We start from the raw sequence: 12,280 nt of genomic DNA, 5'->3' as shown, positions 1-12,280 counted from the left end.
TGACTCCCCATTGATCGAGATGTTACATATGGTATAGGTATAAGTCCTATAAATATCTGAAGAGCAGAGAGGACAATTTTCTTCTCTGTTGAAGCACTGGGTAGATTAGAGAGCTTCCACCTTGCCCAGTGCTGTGATGGGAAGGAAATACCACCCCTCACTCCTCTGCTGATCTGCACGGTTCAGCTGAAGAGGGATGGGGGAGGGTTGTGCATGTGTGTGTGTGTGTGTGTGTGTGTGTGTGAGAGAGAGAGAGAGAGATTTGTTTGGGTGCAAGGGGTGGACTGATTACCAATGGACAATCTGGCTTTCTATGCACAGGAGTATTCATTTATCCCCTGGAAGAGTCAGAGGTGGTCTCAAGCTTTGAAGCTACAACAGGAAACAGAACCTCCACGTTCCAGATCCAGAACCGGCCCTGTGTGGAGGACTGTTGCATTGACTGTAATGCAAGCTGGAACCAGCCACTCTGCTGCACCAATGGTTGGTTGTGGTAACATCTCCTTGCAGTGCTCTGCCTCTGGCACTGCTGAAATGAATAGCAAGGTGGGGCTTGAAGCAAAGACATCAATTCAGGGCAGTTTCACATTTTGGGGGTTATGGAAGAGTTAGCCCAAGGTGATATGTCTTCTGCTTTCATGCAATAAATAGTTCAGCTTTCCATCCCAAGAGCACTATCCCTAGGCTAGAACTCAAGGCAGGCTACAATGATCCATTAGAAAGCTGCTAAAAGGCATGAGCTCTGAGTCATTCCCCAAATCTCAGCTCTGCTGTGAACACATCTAGAAACCATGATCTAGCACTAGTTGGTTTTGGTCAAGCCACTGTACTTCATCACTCCTTCTGTACTATACAGAATAATAATACTGGACTACGCAACAGGGTGTCTATAAGTTGTACAAGTAATGCATATGAAGCCACTCAGTAAATTTCCCACTGTTGAGCTGTTCATTAAGTTAAATCCCAAGGGGATGCCTCGGCTGATGTGTGCAACAGTGGATGGGTTGAGTTTTTCATGAAGAGAACTAGGCAGCCGTTCTCACAGTTTGCCAATAGATACAGTGCCAAGAAAGTTAAGTGAGATAGTCATTAAGGGTATTTTGGGCACCCCCACCTGCACTGAGATGCTGCCATTCCAATGGTAACTTTCAAATCAGAATGGGATGAGGGTTGTGCAATGACTCCAGTCTTCACCTTGCTGTATGGGTAACTCAGTGAGAAGTGTGGCTCCAAGACAGTGATAAAGTAAAGGCATTAGCTTCCCGCAGGAGTGTGTAGGAGGCACCATCCTAGCTAACCCCTCTCTCTGCCCAGGTCACTTGATCCTTGATGAAGACTTGGCACGTTCCACGTTCATCATCAGCACAGGCCCCGTTGGGCCTTCGGAAACCTTGACTGTAGTCTTCAGCAGCATTCGGGAACTGGCAACCCTGGCAAACGGCGCCCTACGTGTCCTCTTCCCCTCTGTGCTCACACCCTTCGTTGTATCCATCCCCGAAAGTGAAAGTGAGGCGAAAGGCTTATGTGACGACAGGTTGGCCCTATGGTGATTTTCATGGCTTTCTCAGAGTCTATGCTATGCAAAGAGAAGGATATGGACTGGAGGAGGATATAGGGACCACTGACAGCTGGCAAGTAGTTGCGGTTTGTGTAGGAATCAGAGCTTTCCTGCTGACTCATATGGGTTCTCTAGCAAATGGGAGTGTGGCACAAATAATTGATAACGGGAGCCTGAGCCAATTAGAAACTGGCTGGGAATCACATGACTCAGCAGCAGCAGCAGCCCTTTTATATCCAAGGTTAAGGTTATGAGTGCATTTGCTTATTTAACATAAATGGAATCATCAGCATGCCCAGAGGAAACCCTAAGCGGAAAGGTAAAGGGACCCCTGACCATTAGGTCCAGTCGTGACTGACTATGGGGTTGCGGCGCTCATCTTGCATTCTTGGCCGAGGGAGCCGGCGTACAGCTTCCGGGTCATGTGGCCAGCATGACAAAGCCGCTTCTGGCGAACCAGAGCAACACACGGAAACACTGTTTACCTTCCTGCTGTAGCGGTACCTATTTATCTACTTGCACTTTGACATGCTTTCAAACTGCTAGGTGGGCAGGAGCTGGGACCGAGCAATGGGAGCTCACCCCGTCATGGGGATTCGAACCGCCGACCTTCTGATCGACAAGCCCTAGGCTCTGTGGTTTAACCCACAGCGCCACCCGCATCCCTACTAAGTAGAAAGGAGGGATCCCTAAAACAGCCAAAGAAGGACTAAGCATGCTTTGTGGACCCAGAATACTAACTAACATTGGATCAAAAAATGCAAACTGGATGGGAGGTGGAATGGAATGGAGTATAGTGCAGGAGGGCACTCTACTGTGCAACATTTTGTTGAGGTCCCTCTTGTGCCCTTCAGTGGAGCATTGGACAAAGGCTGGATTGATGGTTTTAGAATTGCAACTTATGACTGTTTGCCACAGTGGGAGAATGGAAATTTAAATGTACAGGCTAGTGTTCAAGTCTAGCAGTCTTCTCTCAGAACCCCTTTACAAATTGATGTGCTGAAAACATAGCTTGGTTGCAGCTGTGCAGAGTTTAGCATTGTGGGAGGAAAAATATGAATCCCTGTGACCCATGTGTGTGTCGGGTAAAGAACAAAAGAATCAGTTGGTTGCCTGGATTCAAAATGCAGGGCTAAACTCACTCTCCAGCAGGAGAGAGCCCCCAGTAGGAGTGTTTAAAGTCACAAACGTTAAGCAGCACAGGTAAAGTATTAGGAATGTAGGCTCCTAAATGTTTTGCATATCCCATTTAGTCCACTTGCAAAGCACTTCCTTCTTTCTACTCCTCTTGCAAGGAACAGACCACACACTGCTAAGGAAGTTCAAAATGCTTTACTTACAGATTCAAAGGTCAGATTCATGCATTTATTCAAGCAGTAGCAAGAGAACACAGGCAGAATAGTCTTGGGTAGAAAAAAATACAGAGAGATAGCTTCAAACATGTGCTCTATGCTTGAAGCAAAGCTTAACACTCTTCTTCCTTGATGAGTTACATGGCGAGGAAAGCGAGGGAACGGGAAGAGAAGGCTTCACTCCCTCATCAGAAGAGGGTGTGTGACCTAATTGAGTCTAGGAAACACAGCTTTATTGTCTTAACCTCTTCATACACTAACTAGCCCTATGCTTGCAATTTCCCACATGCATATGGTGAAACTACTGTTTTCCCCATACATATATATTTCATTGTTTTCACCTCATCTGCACAGATCCAACTAAGCTATGATAGCAGCACACCAAATTCACACCCCAACCCATATGAATATAGCTGCCAAAAATAGGCCCTTGAAAACTTCTCTGCTTCTGATTAGTTGCTCTTGTAAACATGCCCCCATGTGTTGGAACAGAGGTCCAGCCGTGGAATTTCTCCTGCAGAAAACGAAGTGTCCCCCCCACATCTGTCTGTCTCTTTTGGAAAATGTCTATATGGAGCTATGTGATTTTAAAAACTCCTGGGGCGATTGTCTTTAAAAATAAATAAATTGTATTCCAGATTCACTTTAGACTGTAGTTGCAATTCCCTGCCCACAGGAGGCCTCTTTGCAGGCCTTCTGCTGTGTAGTGGTGATTAGCAAATGTACCGTATACCTTGCCCAAGAACTCCCACAACAAGGTCAACTTCCATGCTGCCCTGATGCATGCCAGACAGCTCTAGTTTGTGACTTTTCTCTCTCTTCCTCCTTCATCAGCTCTGCCAGTTGTTTTGGATCCACTACTCTGAAGAGTGAGCAGTCTTTCCTTGTGCCTCCCCAGGATACAGACATCTTCAGGGGTGAGGTTTACAACGCCTTTCCCTACGAGTTCACCTTTGAGATGCTTGTTAAAGGACCCTGTTTGCTGGCAGGTATGATTTAGTATCTAATTTCTGTGTGTCTTGCATTCGTGGTCACATGCACACCATTACGTTTAAAGCATACAATTTTAACAGGCACAGCTTCTCCCAAAAAATCATGGGGACTGTAGTTTGTTCATGGTGCTGACTTCACAGAGCTATAGTTCCCAAAGCCCTTAACTACATTTTTGGGGATTCTCTGTGACTTGATTGTTGCTGGGTGTTGCTTTTTTAAAAAAAACAAAAAACAAAATCCATAGTGGTTTACAAAAAGAATAAAACAATGAAATTATCAGCAAAAACAGTTAAAAACAACTATTTAAAATATTCAAAGAATAATTTAAATCGATAAGTTTAAAACACATACAGGGTATTAACATTCTACATATCTGGATAGGCTTATTTCTTTATTTCATAAAATTTATGTACGCTACTTGATTGTGAAAACAAAACAAAACCCTCAAAATGGTTTACGAAAAGATAAAACAAGAAAATCTAGAAAAAATGCAATACTTTAAAGCAAACAAAAAGTTAAAACACTAAAACAGTTTAAAATTCACATCAGCTTTCTAAGCACCTGGATAGGATTGTCTAAACAAAAATGTTTTTAGCAGACGCTAAAAAGAGTACACTGAAAGTGCCTGCTTGATGTCAATAGGCAGGGAGTTCCAAAGTGTATGTGCTGCCACACTAAACAAATGTGGAATGAATATTTTGTGGCACCTGTAGTAGTGCCAGTTCTACCATTCGAAGCGCTCAAGTGGGCACATGTAGGGTAAGGAAAACTTGCATGTAAACTGGTCCCAAGTTCTTAAGGGCTTTATATTCCAACAGAAACACATTAAAGGGGCAGATGGAGCTCATCAACCTGGGAAGGTAGCCCATCTAAGAGAAGGAAAACTCTGATTCTAAACCTCCACTGCCTTTTGAGATATCTTTGGGAGAAGAAAGGGCTAAGGAGTAAACCCTACACAAATCCAGAGTGGAGTCCCTAAGATGGTTGGACACCTCCTTCCAACAACTCCTGCAGCCAAGCTGCTGCCAAACATATTGCTCTTCTTTCCTTTGGACCCCATCAGTGAGGCCAAGAGGGGGTCTTGTCACCCGGGCAGCCCAGGGCCTCCATACACACTGCCGAGGCTTGCACCCCAGGGAGGTCACTTCGGTGCCGCTAATGCAGCGGTTTGACTTCACCCCAGGAGGCACTCTCTATTGTCTCTCGAGACAGATAGATGCCAGCAACAACACCCTGAACTTTGCCCGGTAGCAGATTGACAACCAGTGCAGAGCTGTGAGCACAGGTGTTCTATGATGCCAGGGTCTCATTCTACACTAACTGCAGCTTCCAGATCAAGCCAAGTAAAGCCCCACGTAAACCACACGGGGAACTTTAAAAAATATATATCACAAACACATGCAGAAATGTGGAGAACTGTCTGGTTAGTGGCATCGTGAAGGATTTATGAAGCAGCCCCAGAGGAGGTGGCAGAATCTTTAGTTATAAAGGCATCAGAAGAGCACTTCATAAATGCTTGTTCTGAACCTCTTTTAGGAATTGGTTAATCACTAAAATAATATATACGCTACTATGGTTAACAAAGCAGAGATTTTCACCACATGAATAAAGTCTCCGGTTTTTAAACCATCTATATTGCACATGCTTTAGTGCTGAGTCTATACTCTTTTTCTCTCATGTAAAAATGATGGCTGTGGGGGGAGGGAGGGAGACGGAAGCAACTTCAGAGAGCCCTGGCGCATATTCTTGAGACAGATGAAGGAATTAATCCCATTAGGAGTTGGCTCAAGTCCCATGCCTCCGAGAAATGCTGCACTCATGGCCTTGCTGGGCTTCAGTCTAGTAAAAATGTCTTTTGGTGCTGATGAATGACTTCATTGTGGTCTGTGCATAAAGGTAAAAAAAAATGGGGGCGGGGGGGGGGGAGTTGTGTGTTGAAAAATTATCTAGCTCCATTATCCAGTAGTGCAGATAAACTGGCAGGTATGTACCTTAGTGTAAGCTATATAAAGGCTTATCCACACCTTCTTTTGCTTCCCCACCCCACAAGAAACCTGTTCTTTAGCGCTGAATCGGAACAAATGGCAATCGAGTTTTCCGGCAGATTGCCATTTTTTTCTGATCAACCACTAATTACTGTAGTGGGTTTTTTGGGGAAAGCAGCAGGTCAAAGGCAAAATTGCTCGGACCCATGCCTAGAAAGCTCAAGTCAAGCAGAAAACTGCTTAGACCTTCGCTTTCTAGGCACAGGAGAAGCAGAAAGTGTGGGTGAGCCCTAACTGTATATTCTTTTAAATAAGTCTGTGCTGGATTAGTGTTGTGACCATAGTATTGAAACCTTTATACATTTTAGAACGGTTTGCCAATTGGCGGGACCTTCAGGTCGGGAGCGAGAGTCCGTGGGCTGTGTGTTTCCTTGGACATGGCTTATAAAAACAAACGATTCCAAACAAGTTTGTGCTTAGGAAAGGGCCTTTATCAGTTCTGCAAATTTACACATTTGCTTGCTTTTTTCTCATTCTTCTGCAACTCAGAGGGCACACCCTGAGCAGTAGAAATCTTACAGCCCTCTTCTGGCTCCTGAGTTACACTGAACGCTCACTGCAGTGCTTTGTCTTTGCAGCCATAGGGACCAGCAATTTCTTCTTAGTGAAAATAGCTTAATTTATAATAAATGAAAAAATGGTTAATTTATCTGTGAATGTGCGATAAATTAGGAATAATAGAAATTACTGACAGAATAATTGGAAGAACAACTTTCTTTTTAAATCTTTATTTTTTCAGCTTTTTTCTTTCATGGTTTTTCTTGTGTGTTTTTTTGTATTTTGTATTCTTTTTATTTTTATTTTTTGAATGTGTGTGTGTTTGTGAATCTTATACTGTATGTATTTATGCCTTTTAAAACAATGGAGATATTTTTCAAAAAAGAAAAGAAAAGAAAACAGATTGTAAAGATGCTAAATACTGAAACTTCTTTTTAAATAAGTATTATTTAGATAAATATCTGGAGATGGAGGAGGATGAAGTTTTTTGTCACTGTTTTGCTGCTGTAAGATTAGGTTTGGTTCCCCCCCCCCATATATATAATTTTGATTTTTAAAATAAAAAAATTCCTTCAGTAGCACCTTAAAGACCAACTAAGTTTATATTTTGGTATGAGCTTTCGTGTGCATGCACACTTCTTCAGATTTTTAAGATTTTATTTTTTACTGTGTTAGCCACCTTACCCGATTCTTATTCTTTGAAGAGGCATGGGAGAAGAATGCCTCTATTGCATTGCTGTTATCTAATCTCCAAGGGGCAGATTTGTGTGTGTGTTCGTTCCGTTACTCAGCGATCAATTATTCTCTGTCAAACATGTGAGCTGTTTCCATTTAAATCTACTCTGTTTATGTCTGAGATCTGATTGATGTACAAGTTCGTTCACCCACACATGTCAGTCATCACTTGATGCCAAGTCTTCAAGTGAGCACAGGTGGCTGGGAACGAGGCCTTGCTTGGTGCTGTAAAACAAATGCAGCTATTTCCATCTGACACACTTTCAAGCAGGGTGGGAAACCTTTGGCCCTGCAGATGCTGATGAACTACAACTCCCATTATCCCTGGCTATTGACCATGTTTGCGAGGCTGATGGGAGTTGTCGTTCAGCAACATCTGGAGGGCCAAATGTCCCCCACCCCTGCTTTAGAGGTTATTACATTACAGCAGGCTAACATGTTGCGTGCAGGCAATAAAACCCTTTTGTTATTGCAGGATTGGAGAGCCCATCACACGCTCTTCGGGCTGATGCTAATCCTTTTGCCAGCTCTGCCTCAACTATATGCATCACCTTGGCAGAGAAGCACAGATGTGACAGGAACCTGGAGATTATCTTGTATCCTTGTGGTAAGAACACTTTGAAGCCAAGGGATTCTGCGATCGCTACAACAATGGAACCTTCTGCTAATGTAGAATACACACTGCAGGGGGGAATGTAGGGGTAATATCTGATTGGGGAGCCAATTTAATCTTCCAGGTCTTTAGTTCTGTACCCAGATACCAACAATATATTGCGACTGAGAGACATTAATTTCTGAACTTTTATTTTATAGCACACAAGCACAGCTTCTGTAATGCCTCTTGGGGTCCTTTCTGAGGTTGGCATAGGACAGGCATGGCCAAACTTGGCCCTCCAGCTGTTCTGGGACTGCAATTCCCATCATCCCTGACTACTGGCCCTATTATCTAGGGATGATGGGGCTTGTAGTCCTAAAACAGCTGGAGGATCAAGTTTGGCCATGCCTGGCACAGGAGCTGCTCTACTGTGACTTTACTTTATGGGAACAGTGGACTTTTTAATATATTATTTTTATCATGACATTTTTATTTAGGTAGTTATGGACTAAACATAAAATCTCAAGCAAGAACAACCAGGCTAGCCCAGATGATGTGTTTAAGAATTATTATAGATATGAAGCTAGGTAGATTATTCAGACAACTATATAGCAAATTATGTGGGGTAATATACCACCTGCATAGTGTTTAAAGAGCTGGTTCTCTTATTTCTGTGACCTCTGGAGAGAAGATACTCCCTACAGCAATATCCATGCTGCTCGTGTAGCCTCAGAAGGAGCCCTCAAAGTGCAATCCACAGATATACTTATTTTAGGATTGGCGCATGTCAGTCATCTGTCATAGGGAAGCTACTTTAACCTGCTCCATGTGGTGTCAGTTGCCACCTGATGGGCTGTTCCTGGTGACCCTCTACATAAAGGAGGAGGTTATTATTATTCCTATTTTACAGGTGTAGAAATGAGACTGGGAGTTGCCTGAGGCCACCAGTTTTGAGTCCATACCTGGTTTTGAACCTACGTCCAAACAGCCCAGCTGTCTGTACACTAGATCATTCTGACTCTCATGCAGCTTTACATTTTCCTCCCCTAAGAACCTCATCATCCACACCTCATCATAGAAGATGGTGCTATCTCATATCAGGACTACGAGGCACAAATAAGGAGCCGCCGTGATTATGCTCGTATTGCCAAAAAAGATGATTGGGAGAGACAGGTAACCATCTAGGAAGAGATTTTTTCCCCTGGGTTGTCTAAGGATGGTCTCGAGTTGGATTGAAATGACTAGGACTTAAGACAGTAGCGCCTTAATACCTTGCTTTTCGTCACCTCTAACTGTAAATCCTCTGGCCTGGTGGCTGAGCAAGAAGCACATGGTATGGTAGGGATGCTGCTGCTCACCTGAACTCTGTTTGGTCACGTTGCTGCTGCTTACTGGGAGGTAGAGGTGATGGGAGATAGAAGGGATGGGGCAAGGTGACCGTGAAGTCAGTGCAGTGCACACACACTGCTGGATAAATTCTGGTGCTCCTGCCAGTGCATTTGCACTGTCCCAACCTCCACATTGCATGATAATATACAAAGATATCGGGAAGGAAAGGTTGAAGCCACAACATACTTTCTTTGCTCCTAGGTTGCCTTTGTCCAGAAGAGGTTCCACAAAGACATTTTTCACAATCCTGTCCTGATGCTGAATTTCTGCCCTGAGGCCAGCTGTGTTTCCACTGATTTCCAGACCATCACTCGGGAAATGCTCTTCCTCATTGACCAGAGTACAAGCATGAGTGGCCCTGGTGTTGATGGGATCAGGGTAAACAGAGCATTGGGAAATGGGAAGCTGTCTTTTAGAAGGTCGGGCCATTGGTGCTATACTAGATCAGCAGTATCCACACTGGCTGACAGCAGCTTGCCTAGGGTTCAGACAGGGGGGTTCCCCCCCAGCCCTGCCTGAAGATGCCAAGGATTGAACCTGACATATTTACTGAATGGGCATCAAGGTGTATGCTCCTGATGCCTTGTGTGTGTGTAAAATAAAACTAATTTTTGCATACCTGGTGAGCAACAGTTCCAGAATATTTGCAGAATATGCACAATTGTTTTTTCAGCATCTGCCAAGTTTGCAATAATTATATGAGATATTATATTGATTATTATGCAGATAAGTAGCATCTTCCCACATTATGATGCCTCTCTGGGGCATCCTTAACAATGTATGTTTTCCCAGCTTTAATGGGAAGATGCTCAGAATTCCTCAAAGGTCTCAGATTTTATTCCTTCCTGTTAGTGTAGCCTGAGCAAGGAAAGGCTTGTCCTCTTGCTAAGAATGCTTCCAAACTGATACTGTTTTTGGGTAGGATTCGGTCACAAACTGGCAAATTCAGGTTGCACAATTACAGTTGTTTGTGAGGTCTTACACAACAAACCTGCTTACCCAGAAGATGAGACTTTTTTCGTTATGGATGAGGAAAGTGTGAGATATGAACCAACTTTCCTCATCCACAAAAACCTTCCAAAAGTGGATTAGACAATGTTAACATCAGTGCATGCGGCCAACCACTCACATAGAAACTCATTAAAAGTGCATTTTGAGCCCTGATTGACAGCAAGCTTGCCACAGGCTCCAACACTTCTCCCACAAAAGCATCCCCTACTGCTAATATATTCAATATAACCTGCATGCTTTGTACAATGTTGTTTGATTTTCTTATGGAGCTTTCACAAAGGCGATAATGAATGTTAATTAGGAGATGCTGTTCAAGGCACAACAATCCAGAAATGTTAAGTACTATAATTAAGATGTCAAGGCAGACAACTAACCAACAGTGCTGCTCTAACCAAACACAGCTCCAAGTTCCCCCAAGCTTTTCCTCTCAGCCAAATTCCCACTAGCTACCCCAAGACTGGTATGTGTCCCAAGCAAACCTGAACTACAGTTGTAAGAAAATAATAATAATACATTGAATTGAGTGTCATGTTCTCTTCACTGCCAAGAAAGAATGACTTTCTGCACTTGTTGAAACTCTATTCCATCTCACCTCCTAAAATGCAGAATGTTTTTGCCTGGCACATAACAATACATAATGAAGGTGCCAGGTGTGCCTCCATGGGGATAACAATCCACAAATGGGGAGCCACTACAGAAAAATCATGTTCTCTTTTTGCCACCCTCTGGACCTCCCATTGCCATTTGTTCTGATTCGGTGTTAAAGAGGGTGTTTTCCTGGGGGAAAGCAGCAGGGCAAAGGGTAAATATGGATGGACACCTCATTCTCTGTCTGTCTGTCTCTCTCTCTCACTCTCTGCACAGGAAGCTCTGTTGGTGGCTGTGAAGAGCCTTCCTCCCAGCACCTTGTTGAATGTGGCTGGCTTTGGCTCCAGCATCAAGCCTGTCTTCACCACCAGCAAGCCCTGCAATAGCGTGAGTACTCTGACCATTGCAGCTTCTTGCCCACCCCTCTGACTCCACAGCTACCAGTATTAACTGGCAATTAACTAGATCCAACAAGAACTCTGTGAATGTGCAGGGATGGTGCCATGAGTTGTCATCATCATTCTAACGTACATATTTTTAATTGCATTTTTTCCAGTTAATCATGAATAGGAAAAATGCAGGATGGGAAATCCCTACATGAATATAATGAAAACGAATATAATAACATACCAAAAGGGTGGGGTGGGGAAAGCAATGATGGCAATACAAGGAAGGGAAGGAAGATGTTGTGATGTTTCAAGAGCACAAAATGTAAGAAACAATGTACACTCAACTGATGACTGTTCAGATTGATAGTAATAAAATAAAACTGTTCAAACAGGGGCAATCCTTAATCCATTGTTTTTGCAGTCTTGCCCGCTCCCTGGGATTTCCCCTCCCCCCAAGAAAAACAAAAGGTGTGTATGCCCAAGTATAGAAGTACCTATATGCATTTCTAGAACATAAGAAGGTAGTAGTAGAAGGGAGGAATGATTGAGGGGATGAACAAACAAATAAAACCACCTCCAAAAAATTCCACCCACTGCTGTGGTCGGCATTGCAGAATAGCAATGAATAATCATGACTGAAAAGATGGAATGTGTCCAAAACAGACCAAAATCAGACCTGAGCAGCCTATTTTCAAGACAGGACCTCCATCTGAATCACCTTAAATCCAGAATATTAACTTTTTTGGAAGAGATGCAACCTTTGGTGGACTGAAGACCTTTGACCTATGTGCCATTACTTAAGATGAAGCTTGCCAGGTTGATTCTGTGCTTGGAGGAACATGTTGCATCATCTTCAGTCCTTGTGATAAAAGTGCTGTGCTCAGGTGACCCAAATTCTGTGCCAAGAGAAGTTGAGTTCAGTGATCTGTGTATGTTACGCAAAGCATACAGACCTGCTATGCTGGCTTTTTTTGTCCAGTTTATTCTGGGTTGGCCAGAGTCCAGGAGCTGTGCAGGTTCTGCGGATCTGTCCCATATTCACTTGAAATCCCCCCTTGCATCTCACCCCTCCACTTATGAGATACCAGCCATTTCATACATATTTTCAGATTTGTCTTCCCAACCAT

The 12,280-nt window shown here is 43.5% G+C and overlaps 1 protein-coding gene across 5 annotated transcripts in view; it reads left to right on the top strand.

The window, feature by feature from the left end:
- The window catches only part of VWA5B2 (von Willebrand factor A domain containing 5B2), a 38,333-nt gene that overhangs the window by 6,002 nt on the left and 20,051 nt on the right, over positions 1-12,280 (top strand). For 3 of the 5 annotated variants that reach the window (XM_035133001.3, XM_060274321.2, XM_088669237.1), the window contains 7 exons: positions 322-483; positions 1,315-1,546; positions 3,745-3,899; positions 7,657-7,788; positions 8,828-8,949; positions 9,367-9,543; positions 11,041-11,151. In XM_035133001.3, coding sequence (XP_034988892.2) covers positions 322-483; positions 1,315-1,546; positions 3,745-3,899; positions 7,657-7,788; positions 8,828-8,949; positions 9,367-9,543; positions 11,041-11,151 — 1,091 coding nt within the window. Of the gene's footprint in view, positions 1-321; positions 484-1,314; positions 1,547-3,744; positions 3,900-7,656; positions 7,789-8,827; positions 8,950-9,366; positions 9,544-11,040; positions 11,152-12,280 lie in introns of those variants that run through there. The other 2 variants (XM_035133006.3, XM_035133009.3) reach the window with 2 other exon arrangements.

This window comes from Zootoca vivipara, chromosome 5 (genome assembly GCF_965207765.1).
Source record: "Zootoca vivipara chromosome 5, rZooViv2.hap1.1, whole genome shotgun sequence".
In the NCBI taxonomy this organism is placed as follows: domain Eukaryota; kingdom Metazoa; phylum Chordata; class Lepidosauria; order Squamata; family Lacertidae; genus Zootoca; species Zootoca vivipara.
The sequence above is the reverse complement of the archived record's forward strand: the minus strand, read 5'-3'. Positions and strand labels throughout refer to the sequence as shown.